The 22,407-nt window shown below is 38.9% G+C and overlaps 1 protein-coding gene across 2 annotated transcripts in view; it reads left to right on the forward strand.

Annotated features, from left to right (window-relative positions):
* The window catches only part of SSBP2 (single stranded DNA binding protein 2), a 169,539-nt gene that overhangs the window by 24,680 nt on the left and 122,452 nt on the right, over positions 1-22,407 (forward strand). For both annotated transcript variants that reach the window (XM_031603398.2, XM_090130608.1), the window contains exons 2-3: positions 13,143-13,215; positions 20,995-21,056. In XM_031603398.2, the coding sequence (XP_031459258.1) occupies positions 13,143-13,215; positions 20,995-21,056 (135 nt within the window). The remainder of the gene's footprint in view (positions 1-13,142; positions 13,216-20,994; positions 21,057-22,407) is intronic.

Raw genomic sequence — 22,407 nt, forward strand, 5'->3', positions numbered from 1 at the left:
CCATCGTGTTTGCTTTAACGGTAACTGCTTGCTGTCATTCATTTCAAGCAGAGTTCATCTGCTGGCCTGTCTGTTCTAACCCTGATGCAGATTAAGAAACTTCAGCCTTTTGGGAAGGCCTGTATCTGTGTTTCTTTGGAAAGGAAACGGCTACTGTTGAACAGAAGAGGAGATAGCATAACCTGGTGCTATCCCACTGTTGTCTCCTCTGTTGCGTTTACCGCCCTTCTTTTGTTACTGGGATAGCTCTATAGAGAAAGTTTTACATACTTACAGTTTCTCTTCTGATATTAACCCTTCTGTTTGTCGCTCAGTGAAAGTGAAGCCTTGATGCCCTAGTCAGAACCAAGTGGTTGTTGGTCTGGGAGTTGAGACAGGTTGGTGATGATAGCTTATTGCACAGGGAAATCTCTAAACACATTGGGTCCCCTGCTTCTAGGGCATAATGGAATAATACCTCATGTGCAGTGGAAGGGATGTATGAAAACAGGACTGAATATCTGGCTTTGGGTGTGACTTGTAGAATTTTCCGAACAATAAAGACTTTCACAAACAGCCTCTTTGATAGCAATGACTTGACTATCATTCTATCACAAGAAAAAAAAACTTCCCAAAACCCACAGGATTTGCAAGCCTACCTATTTAAACTGATTTTTGTGAGGACTGAAAGATATTTTGTCTCGCATTTTGTTTCAAAGAAACGTTTAATACAGAGAGAAGAGAGTTTGCTAATGAAACACAAGTGTTATCTTTCTTTTCATTTTAATGATATTAATTACAAGTTTAATATGATTTTCTTGACATAGCTTTGCAGTAATTTAGAAACTTTCGTTAACGTTAATTTTGGAAAAAAAAATGAAAGAATAATTTCAATTTATCATTTAAAATTTTTAAATAACAAAAACGTATCATTTTCTGATCATTTCATTATCATGCATTGTTAAACTAAAGTAGTTGCATTTGAGAAATTCTGTATTCAGCCTTTCTGGATAATTCTGTGCAGAAAACACAAAAGCATAGTCTCCCTAATTTATTTATGTAAACTAGTAAAGAGAAATACATAGTTTAATTGAAAGAACAGTCTTCCCTTTTTTAACCAGCTGATACTTGAGGCAGCAAGCAAAATATATTTGGATAAGTCTTTAAACCTTTTTTCCTTGCCTGCTTTTTTTTTGTTTGATTCTTTGATTTGTTTGCTTCTGATAAGATTAGTAGCCTGGGAAAAATATTCATAAAAAATGATTCTTTTCCCTTGGCTTGGCAGGTATGAGTCTTGTTTAGGATAAAACTGAGCAAGGCAGAGTTCTTACTCTCTGATATCTGTAGTTCTCACATGCTGAGCAGACTACTGCTTATGTTGGAAAGTGCTCTTAAGAGTTTCCAGAGTAAATCAAGATTATATGTGGGTTTTTTTTTCCTGGTAACGAATGGATAGATTGAAGAAATGATGAGGAAATGAATGAAGGATGGAGTAGCAGCATAACCATTGCAGTGTGTGTGTATGCAGCTTTGTGGTTTGACATCAGATCTATTTAATGTCATATAAATAACTCAAGTCTGTTTCAAATAGTGTGTAAACAGCCTCTCAAATGCAAATATTTGCTGAATATCAATATTTGTATTTCACTGTCAAATGAAAAACATGAAAGTTGTGTAAGTCTTTTTAATCATCTTTCCTATGCTTGCAAGTAGTTTGGTCAAAATTCTTTAAAATGTCACTGAGAAGAAATTAAAAATACTCCTTAGTAGTCTGAACTTGAGCAAGGCAAAGTAGTATTTACATTCAGTAAAGCATTTCTAAGTGCATTTTGATTGTCAAATTTATTTTGCACTATTATTACAGAGGATGTTTAGGTGAAATGCTACTGATTGTATTTTGGTAAATGTGTTCTGAAAATCTCGCAAGCCCAAAGTTTTTGCAAAATAGTCATCAGCATTTTTTAATTGTAAACCTTGGATTCACTAGGATATCTTATCTTCACTATTTTTTCCTCATAGTAAGAAAACAGTAATAAGTACTGCTTTGCTGTGCTGTAAATGGCGTGAGTTTGTAGCCCCCAATGAGCACCAGTGACTTCAAGATTTGCCCCCACATCCATCCAGCTTTATTAATTAGGTATAGCAGCATTGAGGTGCATCAGCCTGCGAGCGTAAGCCTCAGTGATGACTTCTGGAAACATGAATTGTTTCATTTCCAAGAACCCCATATGGTTTTGATGTTTCTCTTCCTTTTTTTTTTCTTTTTTTTTTTTTCATGTTTTTTGGTTTTTTGTTTCCCTTTTCTGGAACCAGTGCCATGCTCTGGCATCTTCGCCTGTTGAAATCTGTCATTTGACTGCTCAGTATCCTGCTTTGGGTACATGCTGCTGCACTGCATTTCAGCTAAATATTGGCAAAACTGGCTTACGTGTTGTCTTTCCTGACGTTCCTACTTATGAGAAGTCAGCAGTGTTAACTTGAAAACTGAACTGGTTTATGCCATCAAAAGACAATTCTGATTCTAGTAGCTCTGGTAATGCCTACTTACAAAACTGAGAAAATATAATTTGGGGACCTGGGCACACAGAAGAGTGGAATGTAAGATAACTTTTTCTGAATTGACTGTTTTGTACAGAAATGTATTCATAGTTTATGAGAGTAAAATAATCAGCCTGAAGTGTGTCCTGTGCAGACAGGACTGTAATTTTTTAATGCCTTTATCCTTTAAATTTGAGTTTAGAAACAAGAAGTGGTCAGGCAGAATTGCAGAATTTGTCTGAGAAATAGGTTACTTATTTTCTCTTAATTCCAAGAAAATACAGCACTTTATCATTCTTTTGTAACCTAATGTCAGCCATGAGTGTGGAATCAGATACTTTCACTCCTATTGTCTAGCATCTGGTTTCTTCCCTTTCAAGACTAACAAGCATCAGCAATTTAGAGACTCAGCATTAAAATTTTCTAGACTGCTTGTCCAGCGTTTTTTGGATAACTTCACAAGTGCAGGATTTTATTGTTGCTGTTTTGTTTTGGTTTTCTTTGGTGCAACACTTAGTCTGATTTTCAAGTATTTTCTTTCTGTGGATAAAGTTCTTTCTGTTTGGAAAGCATCTTCCTATAAAAATTTTTGGTAAGAAATTGAAACTAGTATTTTTTAATGACCTACATTTCAAAAGAAAGTATTTCCAGTAAATTCCCCTTTAAAGTCCAAGTGGATTATCTGCAAATTTCAAAATATGTGTGTTTTGGTTAGCAGTTTCCCTGAGCATGTTGACAGAGGAGTTGACGTTCAGCAAACCCATCATGCGTGAGCCCTAGCCTGCAGCTGGGTGCTTGAGCTTATCTGCTGTAGTGGCTGAGTGGAGATGTTGAGTAAGCTGGGGGTCTTGTATAATCCTTCTTGGCTTCAGTCCAGTTTGGGGAGCAGCAGGAGAACACCTCCAGCTGCCTATTCAGCATGTTTACATCAGCCAGCAGAAGAAACTGCAGGCAAATGCTGGAAACCTTGTAGCAGGTTATCCAGATGTGTGAGAACTCAGCAGACAGGTGTAGCAGGGTTGGCAGCCCTGTGACAGACGGGTAGTGTGTCTGGCAGTACCTAACTGTCTGCAACTGACCCACAGATGGGTATGGCAGTGATTCAAGGAGAAAAACTGTGCATGAGGCTTTGGAGGATTGATTTATGCATCCTGAGAGCTTCTGTTGATATGCTTTTGGTTGTGATTGGCTACTGTTTTGCTTTTCTCTTTTAGAGAAATGCCTCCAGTTCTTCCAATGCAGGACTTCTTGCCTAGCGTGGGGAGCAGACTTGGAAGCCAAGGGTCCAGTCCCGGTGATCAGCATAGCAGCTCACTGTTTTGAAAGGGAAACTTTGTGATTCAGTCAGATGGGTCATCTCACTGGACCCCAAGTGTAGAGTGCTGAAAGCTCACAGCACACCCTGGAAGACTGCTTCTTTAAGCGGCCTCGACAGGCAGGTGCTGACTGAGCCAGCACCACCCCATAAGCCATTAAGCAGACATGCAGTGCTCCTGGCCTATGCAGATAAACTGACATAGGAAGAAGTAAATAACTCCATGAAAGTCAGTGTCATAGTTGTTGTGTCATCTGCAGCTCTGGCATCCAAAGCATTCAAAAGAAGCGATGCAGCTCCTCAAACAAATAAAGCAATTCTGAACTGGGGGATGAGGGTTAAGGGCTTTAGAAAAAGCTTAGTTTTTCTCTCATGCAAGCACTGGTGCTCAGAAGTACGGGCCCTATCTTTTGCAGGTCAGTGACAGCCCCTGATGATGGTAAGCCTACCAGAAGTGATGTAGCACTGAGGAGGCTGTGGAGCTGCTTTGGCTCAAGCACCCTGTTTGCGCAGCCAGCGCTGCCACTGGGCGCCCCTCTTCCTTTAGACAGGAACTTTCCCTAGCTCTTCTGTGTTCAGAACATGTTTTGTTTCCTGTCTGAGCATGGGTGAGAGAATTGTCCAGTCCTCTTGCCTGTAACACCACTATCTTACTATAATGTTCTTTTGCCTCTTATTTTGTCTTTTATGAGCCTTTCTGTTGTTGTTTCAAGTAGTTCAGCTTTCTTTTGTTGCTTTCTAGAAGTAGAAAAGAAGCAGTCACAGAGACCTAAAAACTTCTCTACACTCTCTTTTCTTTGCACTTTTTGTTTTTCGTTTAGTACTAGAAATCCATTTGCTGGTGTTGTGAGGCTTGTTCTTGCTGCCATCATAACGTCCTTGGTAACTGAAACTCATTTTGCACTTTTGCCTTTCTACTTCTGTCACTACATGTTTGTATTGTTCCTTAATGCATGCCTTTATTTTCTTTTTCTTGGATCACTAGGGAATTGTTGATGAAGAAGTAATTCCTGTCTTTCTTCCAATGCTATTTGACACTGAGTTTTTTTAATAAAGCCTGAATCACCTTATGATTGTATTGTACTTTCTCTTCAGGTTATCTGTTTTTGAGGACACTCCTTCCACCAGTTCTCTGAATTTGCCTGGCGTCTGAGGTCTCCTAGCTGTACTCTGATGCTTTCAGACCTCCTTTCTCAAGAAGCTGTCATTTTGTAACTGTTCATACTTACTACTCTCTACTGTTACTTTTTAGATAGATGGGGGGAAATTCGTTCTCAGTTTTCTCATCCCAGCTGGTTCCTTCAAGATTCATGAGGTAACTCCTTCATGCTAGTCTCTTCATCTTTTTCACCCTACCCCTTTCTCTGTTTCATGTTTGCCTGTGGTTCCTTGAAGCCAGCTGTTTCATTCTAATGGGCTAATGCCCATTACTTTAACTTACCATTGAGGTAATCTGCCATCTAGGTTTATTTGCGGAAAACCAATGTAATCTTTGCTTAACTAATTAATAGCAACTTTACATGCTATTTAAGAAGTATGCTGCTTGCTAGTGACTTGTGTGGGTTCAGCCATTATATGCTCTAATAAAAAAAACCCACAATTTTTTGCCTAGCCTTTGCTATGATCCTTAAAAAGGAGATAGAACTGTGAGTCCTATAGATGTCTTACTGCCTAGAGTCCTTACCTTTCCCTTCTTCTCTTCACTTGAGATAAAACTTCCTGCTGTCTCAGCTCCAGCTTTCAGGAGGGGGCTTAGTAATATGATGTTGAGGACCTGCTCACCATATTTAACATACTGATATCAACCCTCTATTTCCTGAGAAAGGCTGGGAAAGCAACTGGTAAAAGCCTGAGTCCTTGCTTTTGGCAAGCAGTGCTTCAGCAGTGATGTTCTCAGCAGCCTGCGCACAGCACTGATGGATTAATGAGAAGCCAGTTGCTGTTTTTCTGCTGGTGTATAAATACAAACTCAACTTTTCCTCATGCATGATGTTAAAATATGTAAGGCATGGGCACATTCTGCCCATTAAGTTTTCTATTCTGTGCAACAGGTGAGCAGTGAAGCAAAGTTTTTGTGCTACCATGATCAGTATCAGCCTCGATGGATGAGGATAGCAGCCTTTTAAAGCAACCTTTTGTCATTCTTAACAAGTAGTTCAAGGCCAGGTACCACCTGGCCACATCCTATGGCAAATGTATAGCTTTAAACTCTAGATTTTTAAGGGCTGTGCTGATGCTTTACTCTCTGTCAGTGACTCTCCTTAGGACATTTCCATGCTGTTAGCTTTGCTTATTGCCAGGGCAGGATGCATTGCTATAAACTCTTAAGTATAGTAAATTACATACCATGGGAAAAAAATAGCATGTAGAAACCCGTTACTAACCCATTTAAAAGCAGCAGGGAAGACCATGGTTAGCACCTTTATTACTGGGAATTGGGAGTGGGGAACCTCATGTATTTACGACGGTGTTGAATTCTCCCAGGTTACATTTTAAAATGTGTTTTGTCACTTAACGTTTTTAGCTGTCATTTCCCATATTTTATAGTTAAGCTGAACAGGTGGTATGATTTAACTGGAATGTGAATAAAAGAAGAAAGGCTGACCCATGAGACTGAAGGGAGAGGGTGCAGATCCTTCAACCTGCACAAGAGTGGAGGACCCTTTGTAATGTGGCCTTAGAAATGATGTGTCTGAGTGTTGGAGCTTTCTAGATCAGTGACATCAGGTTGGGGAGGCAAGAAGGTGGGAAAGGAGGCTGCAGAAACACTTAATTTGTTTAAGGAAAAACAAAAAAAAGGTAACATTTGAGCATACTGAATAATGAGCAAACTGAAAGAATGGAACACTGGGAAACTGTATAAGAAACTGAAAATACAAAGTCAATTTCAGCATGTTTCACTCTTCATTTGCACCTGCCATTTGGAAATGAAAGTAAAAGCTTATCTGTGATGATTGCAGCTGTTGATGCATTAGAGATGTTTAACGATTTTCGTATAGCTATACTGTGGGAATAATGCTGTATATCTACCAGACAAAGAGAAGTGGGCCAGAAGAGAAGCATATTATTTTGTTATACCAGCCAGGCTAGAAAAAAGTTGACAGTTTCAAGTGCATAAGCCTTGCTTATGGGAAACTGAAATCCAACAGAAAAGCTGTTTGAGGAGTATGTGTGCAGAATATAAGTTGAAAAAAAAACAAAGCTTTTGATTTGAAACCTTACAGGTCACCAAGAAAATCTATGTTCTTATGAAGCATTGGGAATTTGTGAATCAGTGGAAGTGGAAATTATCCCATTCCACATGAAATCTTCAGAAGATTTAACAGTACTGCAGTATCATTGAATCATAGAGTGGCTTGTGTTGGAAGGGATCTCAAAGGTTGTCTAGTTCCAACCCCCATGCTGTGGGCAGGGTTGCCGTCCACTAGATCAGACTGCCCAGGAACGCATCAAGCCTGCCTCCAGGGTTGGGGCATCCTCAACTTCTCTGGGCTTGTGGATTTTTTGTTGTTGTTATTTTTTTGGATGTTTTGAATCTGTTGTAATCTCTACAAACATGGACCTGAGATTAAAATGGATTCCAAACTCAGCCAGAGTCAAACAAAAGAAAAATGCAGAGCACCATGCAATGTGACATTTTGGCACAAACCAAGAGATCCTTAAGAGATGAGAATATGTAAAACCATGCAATGCATGCTTTTGGGAGAGACTGCAGATGCCACCACAGAATGTAATTTCTTAAAAGAAAGAAAGAAAGAAAATCGACAGATACCAGTTATCAATTCAATATTTAGTTGGATAGTGGCACATAAGTTAGCATGTTGCTGGAAACAGTTAATGCTCTTGATATCTACGGGGGATTCAGTAGTAAGACATGAAATTATCCTGCAAAATCTGTGAGTTCTGAGTGCATGAGTAAACTGAAAAAAAAAAAAACAAACACAACGGCATTGTTTCTAATACCTCTTGAATAAAAAGGCACTTAGTAAGCTACAACTGCTTTTAACACTTGAAGCAGTATATAAATCAAGGAGGGTGTGCCTGGCATTAGTGAGCATGTTTTCGGAGTATCTTCAAGTAGCAGGTAGAAGGGTGACTAGAATTGAGAGCATCTTCCCAGAGCCGTGGTAGAAGTCTTTCCTTCTGTACAACCAGAATAAGCAGGGAAGCATCATCTTATTCCAAAAGTGACAGCAACCTGATGGAAGGCATGAGGCCCCTGTTTGGTAAGGCACTGAGTGCAAGCCCGAGTGGATATGTGCTGGGAGAACTCTTCCTGCTGTATACAGAGAGAAGGAGAAATGAGTGGATATGAATACTGTCAAGTATACACACCTTTATGCTGCGTGTGTTTGCAGGGCTGTGGTAAGAACTCCCAGAAAAAGAGGGGGCACATACTTAAACAAACATTTGATATCACCTTTGGGAAATGCTATTTCCTTAGACCAGTGTTTGTGTTTTGCTTAGTATGTGTGTGCTTCTAAGAAAACCGATCATGTCGTAGATAGGATAGGCAACACTGGCACCAACGTAGTTTTTGAGCTGGAGAGAAACTGCGGACTGGCATGGCTAGAGACTTTTGAAAGAGCAGCCTGCGAGCCTCAAGCTAAACAAACAGCATAAATCACGCGTAGGTGGAACGGCACGCCCAGGAGGGCTGATGCACGAAGGTGTGCACTGAGGTACCTCTCTGCAACATTGACACTTTAATTGACCTACCTGCCCAAGCAAATGGAAAAGCACGTGTGTTCTTGGGCATAGCTCTGGCTTGGTGCTGCAGAAAAATATGTAAAAATGATATATAGATCATATTATGACATGTAAATATGTTAGAAGAATATATACGTATGTGTGTGTGTGTAAATGTGTGATTAAGTAATGGAAAAGGGGTTGTTTGGCCACGGCATGCAAATCTGCTCAAAATTTATTACTTCTTGCTTTTGGTCAGTTTCAACTAACAATGACAACTTCCCAGAAAGAGCTTTAATGCTACTAAAGTGATAGATTCAAGCAAGTTTGCTCAAGAAGCGTCAAATTAGAGATGTTTTTAATTGTTATATTTAAAATACAGATTTAGTGCTGCTGTCTGTAATTTCAGAGACTGAGGTCTGTATTTTGTCATCAGAGAAATTCCAAGGACACTCTGGATTTGAAACAAAAAGAAGAGAAAAAGCTGGGAAGCCCCTCTATAGGTCAGAGTAGCGATTCTGGAATACTGCAAATCTCTTGAAACAAAGAGAAGCTTTTAGAATCTCCTCAATGGAAATGGTTTTAAATGTTACTCAATTGCCTCATCCTTCTTCACACAAACAAAAAATTATGGGTATTGATTTACTAATTTTCATTGGTTTTAATTACAGTTCTTTTTTTTTTTTTTCTTTTTTTTTTTCAGTTTTTAGAGTGTTATGATAGAACTTTCCACATGTAACAAGTTTAAAAGTAATGCAAGATTTGTTTTGTGGTACTCAGACCTAGAACATTCCAGTGATTGATAGTTCTACTTTGCTGTTTACGTCCAGCATCAGATATTGACAGCATAATGGCTGCTGCTGGCAGAAGGACATTTCTGCAGCGTGCACTAGTTCACTACTGCAGACTTGGTGAAAAAGGAGCACCAGTTGCTTAATGCAGAGTAAGCTTGCCGTAGGAGTTAGAAGAGGCACAGTACTCAAACCATGCTTTGACATACTGCCAAATCTGGGGAGCTGCAGGCTTTTGCTCTACCACATTGATTTTATAACTTTATGGATAATGGTTATACAGAACTGTACTCTCAGTTAAAATACATATATTTTAGATATGACATGTGGCGAATTAAACAGTGAAAAAAAAGTAACTATACTTTTTCTCAACTGCATGAAGCTGTGTGTAATAGTTGCCTACTTCTGGCAGGTTTATTGGACATCTTACAAGAGAAAGTAGAAGCTAAATTATTGCAGTTCCTTGCTCTTCTAAGCTCAGCTTTTAAATGTGACAGAAAAACATGGCTTTCATCCTTTTATTTGTCTCCTTAGAAATAGCAGTACACCAAACTGGGTGCTTGAACTTCAGTCTTAGACTGAGAGACAGAAACTGTATTGATACGCATCTTCTTGTAGAGTTAAACAAGATAATAGCATTTCACCTGCATTCTTTCCTAAGACTTTTTGATAATAACTTCAGACCTTTGGTTCACCCTCCACACCAGTGGATCTGAATAGATGTTGTCATTGAAATTTCACCGAAGATTCGGATTTCTCTTTTTTTGTGAGTTGTTCAGGTGTTTACCACACAGAAACAAAAAACATGGGTGTGTAGGTAGAATGTACTTGCTGCTTGCAGTATTTTCTGTAGGCAGCCAACACCTGTTTGTCCGAAGAGCCAGATGAGTAGCCCACAAAGCGTCAGGAAGGCTTGCTGGGGCGGTGGAGGGAGTGTGACTCAGAGCACCCAAGTGCCAAAGATAGACCAGGTGAACATCTTCGTGATGCTTGCAGCTTTCACTGCCTTTTATGGGAAACTGGGTGTTGTAGTCTTTGGGCTTGAAATGGGGGGCATTTTTCTGCCTGATTTTAATTAGTGGTCATATAGCTTTAAAGCTTGAATGCAAGTCTTCCCAAAGTTAATTGTGTATTTTCACCGTGACATGTGGCAAGTCATTTGCACAGCACACTTAGAGCGGTTACTGTTTATTTCTTGGAGATATTCTTGCGAAAATTAGTTGACTAGGACCCCTTAGGTGGTTCTTCACTTCAAAATGCAGTTGATATTTCTCCTGTAAAATATATGAATAACTTAAGAAATTAGAGAGCATTGACTTCATGAAAAACACAACAGCTCACCAAAATGACATAACTTTTTTTTTTTTTTTTTAATGTAATGAATGTATCATCAGGTCTTAGATGAGTGTGTGATCGAGCTGTCTTGGCAGGATGGGGGAGCTCTGGCATGCGGCACGTCTTCAAGAATTACTTCAGCATTGTCATGAACTGATTAGAAATATTTTTTCCTCACATTTCTAATAGCATGTCAACAAGTATGCAAATGCGAAAATTTAACATATGTCTGCTTGCTGTCTTTACACTGTTTCTCACATCAGCTTAATGGATGAAGACTGTCTTTTAAAATGCCACTTCAAACCCAAGTCCTCTGGTGTTGAAGACCACCTCACTACTATTTACTTAGTCTTCTGCTGAGACGTGTAATACTAGTTCATTAATTTGGCACACTTGGTTTTTGGCCATTTGTATATTCTCCTTGTGTCTCCTGTGGGGTAAAGTCACTGTCCCTGCTAGTCCTTCTGATGCGTTTTTTGGTTTCTTTGTTGCCTTTCCTCAGAGTGTCAGTTTCCATTGATCCTCCTGCTGCAACTAATGCAGTAGAACATGAGTATCTTTCTCTTGATCTCTGTGGTAAAAGCATTTATTTCTGAATGAAGCTGTAACACTGTTAACTTCTGTGAAGACTTCCTGACAGCATGATTGCTGGGGATGGACAAGGATCCATTTAGATCAGACATGCACCCACCAGGTTGATGTGTGTCTGTGGTAGGCCCTGAACTTGGCTCTCCTGTCACTGCCATGCTTAACACAAGTTTGGGAGTCTAAGGCCTGTAGCATTAATCAGTTTGACTGTCCCAGTGCAGTGCTGGCTAAAGCCTTCCAGAGATGGCAGGCTGAGGAAGGTGCTGTCTCTGCAATAAACTCCTGGGTTTTCTACTTTCTGGTTTGCTTTTGTGGTGTAGAAAGGATGGGATCACACAAATCCTTTTATCTGGACTGCAGGCTTCATATTTTGATAAGAACAAAAAGAGGAATCTCAGAAGACAAATGAGGTGCTTTAAAGTGTTAGTCGGGATTCAAGTCATCCTAGCTGTTGTAGAGAGACTGCTTCATCTTTCTTAGATCTTAGGTTTTGTCTACAGCCATTTAATGTGTAAGAATTGAGTGACAGCTGAACTGGAAAGAATCAAGTCAGGGAAAAGTGGCTTTTTTTTGCCAGATGTGGTTGTTTTTTTGGAGTGGGGGGCTGGAGTATGAGAAATCTTCTGTGCTGAACTCAGAAGAGTGCATCCATGTCCACCTCAATGTTGGAGAGTAAAGTGGTGGCAGTACTGCATGTGTTGAAGCATAAATAACTAATGAAAACATCCACTCATACGTTTTAAAAATTCACTTGTTATGGTTTACTGAAATAATTACTGCTCTGTCAGTACCGTGATGACAGTTATCTCATATTGCAAAATGTTTTGAACGGTAACAGGAAAGTACATATTCTCTGCCTCTCTGCTTTGTTTAGTTAAACTATGTATTTCAGGATTTGAATAGCAAAATGTTCCAAATAGCAATGGTGGTGTATCACAAAGTAAGTGCAAATAGAGTGTACTTCTTTAAAACAGTTCAGCTAGCAATTTTGAAAGAAATGCAGTATGACTTCCTTTTCTTCTCTTGGACTGAAATGTTTTATAGACAATTTTTAAGCATCATTATTAAATCAAACATTCAAATGGGATTTCATTTTGAAAGACTTTAAATGTACAGGCAGACGGGGGACTCTCCAGAGAGTCAGCTGAAGAATAGGAAGTGTTACTTTTCTCACTTTTCTAATTCAAATCTAGCCTCTGTTAACAGAAGCCTTGCTGCTTTTGCTTTCCTTTTTCTTGGGTTTTTGGAGTGGCCTTCTCAAGGTCAGGTCCAGTGGGACCTGAGCCCTTCTTTAGCCATGAGATCTTTTTTACATAGCTGTTGTCATCAGAGTTCAAAGATGCCCAATTTTGAATAAACTGAAAATCTGTTTACTTGAGAGATGTGGTTCTCTTACAGTAGATATGTGGTTGTACTACAATAGGGATGTGGATTCTAGGATTGCTTCTGCAGCCTGAAGTTTGCATGTTCTTTCAGTAAATGTGAGGTGTTGTTCAAGCCTGCTAACAGCCTGACACGTTCCAGTTGTCCCGGAGAAGTAGCGGTGCTGTACGAATATATTGTATTTACAATGAGCGTGGTGTATTGTGGGCAAATACGGAGCAGCAGTAGGTCAATAGTTAGTTAACTGGGCACCTGTCCAAACATCATTAAAAATGTTGACTCTAAGTAATTTAAGGTTTTAATAATATTTAATTAACCTCTATTTAAACAACTCAGCTCAGATTGACCTACATGTCTAGTTTAAAAGTTCTGTTATAGGCAATAGATTTGACATGTTTGGTACATAGTAGTTTCTGAAAGGAAATAGCATGCGAATCAAACCTCTTGAGATCCTATCTTCATAAAAAGAGAAGCGAACAAGTACACGACTCTAAATACTGTCTTTTTGTTTGTTTGTTTTTCAGGTTAGCACTGTACGTATATGAATATCTGCTCCATGTAGGAGCACAGAAATCAGCCCAGACATTTTTATCGGAGGTATGTTTTCTTTGTCTCTTTTTTTCCCTTGCATAACTTTCCAGCATGTGTGCAAGTGAAATTAAATCTGTGTTGGTTTAAAATAAACAGCAGTGACAATTTTGCATATCTGTTTATGTTGATTAGCATAGATTTCTGATTTTGTGAAAAGTGGGTTTGCCATGTCATTTTGAATGCCTTTGAATAATTTCTTTTGCTGTGATTTGTTAGCCATGTTGTCTGATTTGGTGCTACACTGAAGAAAGATTTACCTATTTTCTGTAATAAATGTGGGTGATGGAGAGCACATTCATTGTATTCCTTTGTGAAACTGTTGGAATCTCCAATCTGAATGATGTATCCTTTCTAAATACATGGCAAGCAGTTATTTGACACTGATCTCACTGCATATTCCTACCATGCTTTTAACTACTTAGCTTCTTTTCATGTAGTGAAGCCATTATGTGTATAACCACTTATGTCCTGTTTCTTAAGCACTCTTAACTACTGATGCAATTTTCACCATCACATAATAGATTCTGTTTTTCCTTGTTTTTTAAGAGCTATGCATATTTTGAAGATGTAATTAAATCAATTTTCTTGAATATTCTACATTTATTCTGGGATGTAAGAGTACCCAAATATATGCCAAATATATTGAGGTCTTTGGGGTTTATTATTGTTTTTAATATGTCTTTGATGAGAACATATAAAATAGTGGTAATAGTTGAATAGTGAACATAAGTGAGAAAACCAGGCAGCATGTTGTAGTAGGAAAATTTGCTGCTTCAACTGATCCTCCTTCAAAACTAATAGAATTTCTACACTAGTGATGACATTTTGGAGATTGAAGAGGGGAGAGTGGGTATAGGAGGGCTGTTTCTGGTATTTATAGACAATTCATGGAACAGAGAGAGGCAAAAGGGATAGGATTGTTATAGTATCAGTTTATGTTTTAAAAATTTGTTTCTGACAATTGTTTTTTTTCTCTGTAAAGCAATGGAAAAACAAGAAATATCTCCACTTCCTGGAACAGTTGTCATTTGTAAATAATGCACTGTTTCAAGATTCATTTTGCTCATTTTGGTTTTTATCATTTATGCGCAAAATGAGCAGCTGGCAGGAGTGTAACTGGTGTAACATTTAGATTTCAGGAAAACATTCAATACAGTATCTTGAAATTTAGCATTTAAAACCTAATTCAGTCTCAGATTATAGAGAAACTCTTAGGTCTGAGCAAATGTAATTTGAGAATGCATTAAATCTTTCCAAATCTGTCTGATGCCGAAATTTATTCCAAAATTGGTAAGAGATAAAATATAGTATATTGCAATGGAGAGAGACATATATTAGTAGTGTACTGAACTGGTAAAGACAAAGACAATGCTAATAATATTTGTAAATGGCTACATGTTGGAACCAAATGCAGTTACCATTGTTACAGAGAAGCCTGGAAAATATAATATTTGGGATTAAAATGATGCAATGAGATTCAGGCTGAGAAAAATGTACACTAATGTGACTGGGAGAAAGTAACCTTAAACACAAAGTTAAATGGCAAATGGTAAAAGCAGCAGGGGGGAAAAAAACGTAGCGTACTGTGGAGTAAATAGAACCTTGTATTGTGATGCCCATTCTGTGTAAAGGAGGAAACACAATATAAAAGCTTTAGCCCAGCTGTACCCCATGTGAGTCACTGTTCTTGTTAGAGGAGGAAAATTACAAGACAGGATGAAAATAACAAAACAGCAGTTGAGCAGTGTAAAAAATGTCTTCTTACAAATTTATGGTGATTTGAAACTTGCAATCTTCCATGTGTCTGTGGTTTTTCTCACTCATGGCTGATGGGAAGCAACTACCCTGTTGTGCTTTGAGGTGATGGGAGAGCACTTCAGGAGGTGTAGGAGATGTCCAGGTTGTATAGGATGAAATTTGTATTGGCTTTATCACTTCTTAAAAAGCATGGCTGTTTGGGCTTACTGCTTTCTCTATTCTGACAGCCTGCACCTGCCAGAATAATTTGGATGGATTTCTTTAGAACTCGTTCAGTTCAAAGTTGCTCTAACCCGGGGTATATGGACAAAACAGAAATAAACACATATGATTATCTGAGCAGCACAGCTATCAGTGATAATTAAAGAGTATAAATGGCAAAGATTAATGTCCCTTTCCTCAAGATCTAGCAAGTAAAGTGAGTAAGATTAATGGAAAGAAAAAGAGAGAAGAAAATTTAAATTGGATATTCATAAAATCACTCATATGACTTAAAGATAGTTGTCTTAAGCATGACTTCAATTTTGTAATGCTTTGTATCTGGTATATATTTTGTAGAGCTGGTTCACAGATCAGTAAGATCTGTGCTAGTCATTCTTACTTACAAGGCAAACAATGCTTTCTATTTTGTTGTGGTCCCTGTTGAGTACACCCTTCAAAACTTCGTTGCCGTAGTCTCCAAAATGTAGGACCACTTGTTCAACTGGCCTTTTCCTCAATCTTTGAATGTTGGAAACGCCTATAATCCTTTTGCTCTACATATCAACTTCCTTTCAGGAAACTTGTCATGAAGTAATAGATGGAAGTAACTCAATAGCTATTTCATCCCAAAATGTGTAATTGTCGTACAACTGGCAAAACGGCAAGGCACTTGTGCTGCTAGCTAAGCCATGCCATTTGCTCCTGAGGATTGAATAGAGCTATTCAGATTGGGTACGCCAATATTTGAAACAAAATAAAATGCTCTGCTCCTGAATCTTTTCTTCGGTGTGGCAACTGCTGTGTTTTCTTGAAGAGCAGGTTCTTATCATATGCATTTTCTATCCTTGAAGTTAAGTTCTAGCACTGAAGGAATAATTTCATTTTCTTGACTAGACCAGGAAGACAGGTGTTTCCCAGCTGTTACAAGCTGTTTATTGATACAGATGACAATGGGAGTATTCTTGTTTTAATTTTATAATTTTTCATAATTCTTTTCTATCTATTTGTTCAGATAGATTAAGACCTGCCATGTGAGATGTGTTTTTTTTGAAATTAAAACAAAACTTCCACCTTCCTATCAGGTTCCTCCTTTGAATGCATTTATGAGGATAAGTTGTGTTCTATTAAAAAGGACAAATATAAGACTTATGAATAAGGTATTTTCAGTGAGCCTTGCTTTGAAAAGGATGAATACTGCTTAGTTTGCTTTCTTTGCAAACACAAGCTTTACTCTTAAGTCAGTGAGTTTTGAAACTTCAGGAAAAAGAAACTGGTCTCAACTATATGTTGCACCTCTCCATTATGTTGCTTCTGAAACTTCCTAGCAAGTTCTAAGTCATGCTGAATGCATGTGGGAAATGGCTGTGCCCCAGAGGAGCTCATTTGAATTGTTTATAAAACTTTGTTGGTGGCTTTGGCTTTGTTTATATCTTTTGATTTTTAACTAACATTTTTTTCTGGCGCAGTTTAGGCAGGATTTCCACAATTTCAAAAGGACGTTTTCTATACTAAGTGCTGTTAAGTGGTGTGGTGGTGGTCGGGTTAAGAGCCATGCAACTGGTTTGTTCTGCCAGTTTTATCAATAGAAGTTATGATGCCTGGACTTTGTTTCTGTATAATATTTTTTAAGCAGCAAAATTATTTTTAAATAGTTCTGAGTATTTGTGTACAAGAGCTACTCCAAAAGTAATGCTTCTTGTTGTTTCCTATATTGCTTCACAATATTAGAGGTGAATGTTAGTGGAATGGCAGCAGAGGTTGAACCTTCCAACAATATCCTTTACATATTGTTGCCACGTAGCAGATGGCAGCAGAGGAACAGTCTGACAGAATGGCGTTTGACGTGGAAGTGAGTATGAAGCAAATGTGCGCTACTGAATTCCTCCACGTGGAAAAAATGGCACCCACTGGCATTCACCGATGCTTGCTGAGTGTTTATGGAGACAAGTGGATGTGAGCACAGCGAGTTGGTGGGTGGCAACAGTGACGTGAAAGATAAGTCATGTTCTGGACAGCCATGCACAGCTGTCACACCACAGAATGAAGAGCACCTCTATCAGTTCATCCACAAGAATTGGTGGATTAATACTAGGGAACTGTGTTTGGAGCTGAACATAAGCTTCAGTGTGTTGAAAACAATGATGCCAACATTGGACTAACTCAAAGGTGAGTGCTACGAATGCTCATACAGGAACAGAAAGGGCAACGTATGCAAGTTTGTCTGGACCTATTGAGATCCTGAGAATATGATGCTGAAAGTGACAGTTTCCTGGATCTCAGCATTACTGATGGTGAGGCCTGGTGTCACCACTGTGAGCTGAAGAACAGTGGTCCATGGAGTGGCAACATGTGAATTCCTCACTGAAGAAAAAAGAGGATGCAGCCCTCAGACAGTAAAGTGATGTGCACTGTTTCTTGGGATAGAAAAGGGGTGATCCTTCTGGATTTCCTGGGATCATCAACTCTGACCACTACATCATGATGCTGACTAAGCTGAAGACTTGAACTTCCAGAGCCTGACCAGAGACAGAGGCAACTTTTCTCTTGCAACATGATAATGCGAGACCCCATACCACTTTTAAGACCATGGAGCACATTGCCAATCTTGACTGAACTGCATGGGCAACATTTTCATGGAGTCACAGAATGGTGTAGGTTGGAGGGGACCCTAAAGACCATCCAGTTCCAATCCACCTGCCGTGGCAGAATTGCTGATCACTAAAACTATGGGTATTCAGGATCCCATCCAACCTAGCCTTGAATGCCTCAGGGATGGGCATCCGCAGCCTCCCTGGGCAACCTGTTCCAGAACCTCACCACCCTCTGAGTAAAAAATTTCTTCCTAACACTAATGTAAATCTTCCCCTCTTTCAGTTTAAAGCCGTTCCCGCTTGTCCTATGATTATTAGACTATGTGAACAGTTTGTCCTCCTCCTGCTTGTAAGCTTTCTTCAAGTAGAAGGCCATAATGAGGTCACCACAGAGCCTTCTTTAGGCTAAACAAGGCCAATTCCTTATACCTTTCTTCATATATGTGATGCTCCAGCCATTTTACCATTTCCATGAGTTCATCTGGACTCGCTGTAGCTGCTCTGCATCCTTCCTGTAGTGAGGGACACAGTACTCTGGATGGAGCCTTACATGAGCAAAGGGGGACAATCACTTCCCTCTCCATGCTGGCCACCTTTCTTCTGATGCAACCCATGGTACAGCTGACCATCCAGGCTGAGTGCCCGCTGCTGGTATCCACTAGAATCTCTAAGTCTGTCTCCCTAGGGCTGATCTCAATGAGTTCTTCTCCAAGTCTGTACTTATATCTGGGATTGCCTTGGCCCAAGTGCAGCACCATACATTTGGCCTTGTTAAACCTCTTTATGTTCTCATCTGCTCACTTTTTGAGCTCTCCACGCCCCTTACCATGAAATATCTTCCTTCTGTTTTGTCAACTGCACCACTCAGCTTTGTGTCGTCTGCAGACTTGCCGAGCGTGTGCTCAATCGCACTGTCTGTGTCTTTGATAAAGATGTTGAAGAGCATTGGTCTCAAAACAGACCCACTTGTAACAGGCCTTCCCCTGGACGTAGAGCCCCTGACCAGAGCCCTGTGGCTACAACCATTCAACCAATTCTTTATCAACTTATAATCCAGCCTTCAAATCCATGTTTCTCTCATTTAAACATAAGAATATGGTGCATATTGTATAAGGTGTATAAGGTAAAGGCCTTATACAAGTCCAGGTAGACAATTTCAGTTGCCCTTCCTTTGTCCACCATTGCCATCGCTCCATCACAGATGGACAGCATGATCTGCCCTTGGTGAAGCCATGCTGGCAATGCTGTCATAGCAGCTGTGAAACAGTGGGCCACCTCCACTGTTGCAGATTTTTATGAGTGTGGCATGCCGACTGTTGTTAATTGCTGGCAAAGATACACAGCAATAGATGGTGGTGACCATGTTGAAAAATAGTGTTGTGAAGCTGAGAATTTATTATATCAAATGGTGTTATTGTGTTCTTATATCTCCGGTAGTTTCTATGAAAATGCTTCCAGAGTTACTTATGTAACATATTGAAATTATATTAGGTTGCTTGATATGTGTGCAAAGAACATTTTTAGATGTATGAAGTGTATATTTACTCCTGAAAGAACATACTTGTTTGAATTTCTTAACACTTCAGAGTGGTAATCAAGTCAGAGTTGAGAATCAAAGTTTATTTCTATTTAGAAAAATCTCAGTGCTCGTTGGAGTATGGACACTATGTCACCTTTTCTAGTAAGCTTATGTTTGTTTTTATGTAAAACTTAAAACGCCTTTCATGTAAGACTGCTTAGGGATTTGATTGATTTTTTTTAATAATTATTATTTTGTTACTTAATGCTTATGTCTGTTGGATGGAAAATGGCTTGTGTTTAAACAACAGCGTTTTAATTAAGCTTTCTCTTTCTCTCTCCCTTTCTCTCTCCCTTTCTCTCTCCCTTTCTCTCTCCCTTTCTCTCTCCCTTTCTCTCTCCCTTTCTCTCTCCCTTTCTCTCTCCCTTTCTCTCTCCCTTTCTCTCTCCCTTTCTCTCTCTCTCTCTCTCTTTCTCTCTTTCTCTCTCTCTCTCTCTCTCTCTCTCTCTCTCTTTCTCTCTTTCTCTCTTTCTCTCTCTCTCTCTCTCTCCCTTTCTCTCTCCCTTTCTCTCTCTCTCTCTCTTTCTCTCTCTTTCTCTCTCTCCTTCTCTCTCTTTCTCTCTCTCTTTCTCTCTTTCTCTCTTTCTCTCTTTCTCTCCTTCTCTCTCTCTCTCCTTCTCTCTCTCTCTCCTTCTCTCTCTCTCTCCTTCTCTCTCTCTCTCCTTCTCTCTCTCCTTCTTTTTTAACAGCATTGGACAGGAAATAGTACTATGTGTAGTTGTAACTGTAGGAATTTGGAATGTTTGTAATGCTCTGGTTTCCACTCTATTTTAACAAGATGCTGTCTACTGTATGGCTTTTTCTGTACAGTGTTATGTAAAATTTGTAAAATCTTTTTGCAACAAAGCTCCTAAAACAATTACACTGGGCTTACTGTATTCCAAACTATTTACTGTTATAGTTTAGGACAAACTATGTGGTGTTAATGAAATGACTGTTGATAATATTTAAGGTAGAGCATTTGTAAAGGATTGCTGAGAGACTGGATACTCTCATGGCATGTTGTCTACTGAGTTGGCTGCTAACAATAAAAGTGTGAAGTTAAGGGTGTAAACATTCCTAAATTGCATTTCCTTCAGAAACAGTTTTGAATAAACCAGACTTCATAAGTGGGAAAAAACTCATAGACAGTATGTGTCTATTCAAGAACGTTTGCCAGTGCAGACAAAGTAAGCCAAACAAGTTTTACACTTTCACTGGGTGGTGGGAGAACAGGTTGTAGCTGGGGTGTATTTGTCTCACTACCTCTAACAGTACAGCACTCCTTGAGGATACTGAAGCACTGGCTTGCTTTGAATGTGGAGAGAAGACTGCCACCTGCTGAATCAGTAACATTAGTTCTGCATTAAGTTTCTCCTAGTGCAAACTGGAAGATGTTTTGGAAAGGCATGTTTCAATGGTGGAGTGATCAAAGTATGTCCTTAATAAAATTATTTTCACAACTATGAAAACGTTCTAAAATACAGTTTTCCAAAACAAAAGTCATCTGTTAAAATACTATAAATAATAAAATACATATATGTCCATCCAGACTGATGATGCTGAAGCCTTTCATAACTATAGAATGTTTTATTCTTCCTTTTTATTATTAAGTAATGTTTTTTAGTCACAATAGTCAGAAAAGTGTACATGTGTTTTTTTATGGTTTTGTTTCAGATAAGATGGGAAAAAAACATCACACTGGGGGAGCCCCCAGGATTCTTGCACTCCTGGTGGTGGTAAGTGAAACTTTTTTTCCTCTGATTTTTGGAATACAACAATTGCAAGTTCCAGCAGCTGCAGGCAAGAAACTCAAGTGAACATTGTTAAAAGAATGTGGAGGTGGTCATTTTCTTATAAAGGAATGAATGAATAGAAAATAAATAGAGAAAATGCACAGATACAAGATATGGGAAAACAGATGCTACATAGTGAATCAATAAGACAGCAGAAACAATGTGGCCTGCACTTCTTTGTTCACCATCTTTCAGCAAACTGAATTTGAAGGGTTCTCATACAAATCCCAAATAATTACACTTTGAGAAAGAAATATATATGTATATTACCTAACATACGCAGACATACAGTGCCTGTGCATATAGAAGTGAGCTTGTTAATTTTTTTTGCCTACACTCTATTAATGGGTATAGCATATGGAAGTAATTAGATGAACCCAAACCAGCAGCCTTTTTGAAACTCAGTGTGTGTTAGCATGGGTTTGGTGTTTCAGTATCTGCATTTGCATAGTTTCTGTCAGCTCAGCGTATGGGTAGACAAATAATTTGCAGTTTTCAATGTACGTTACCACAGAATCATGCAATTATGGAATCACGGAATGGTTTGGGATGGAGGAAATCTTAAACCCCACCCAGTTCCAACATCTCTGCTGTGGGCAGGTTGCCACCCAGCAGATGGGGCTTCCCAGGCCCCATCCAACTGGTCCTGAGCAATTCCAGAGATGGGGCACCCACAGCTTCTCTGGGCAGCTGTGCCAGGGCCTCACCATCTTCTAAGTGAAAAGTTTCTTCCTAATATCTAGTTTAAATCTATCTTCTAATAGTTTGAAACCATTCCCCCTTGTCTATCACTGCTCATATAAAAATTCATTGTGCAGAGACATATATGTAAGTGTAAAGTTTGCACGAAGAAAAGAGCGCTCGTAATCAATGCTATTTAGCCATTGTGTTTATATTAATAAATATTGTTGTATGATTTGAATATGTCCTATATGTCTGTGTTTACAAGAATGCAAAATTATGGAGAATATATCCAGCTGTCAGGAGTACAACAATTCACAAGTTTTAAAGTAGTTCCATTTGAATGCAAAAACTCAAGTTTTTTATGCAGCTCTGTAAAACGTGGTTCTTCGTTGACCTTTCTGTTTTTATTACCTATGTGATGAAAGTCTAGTTATTACATTGTTTTTCTTGTACCTGTGAAGGTATGAGAATTATCCTTAATTTTGATTTTCGGCAGCAGAGTTTTCAGATTTTCCACTATTCCCTATTATGATGCTAGGGTAAGTAATAAACAATATTAAACTCTTAACAAATTGTGTTCTTATGATTGTTCCAGGATACACGTATTTTC

The sequence above is a fragment of the Phasianus colchicus genome, chromosome Z (assembly GCF_987193195.1).
Source record: "Phasianus colchicus chromosome Z, bPhaCol1.hap1.1, whole genome shotgun sequence".
Lineage (NCBI taxonomy): Eukaryota > Metazoa > Chordata > Aves > Galliformes > Phasianidae > Phasianus > Phasianus colchicus.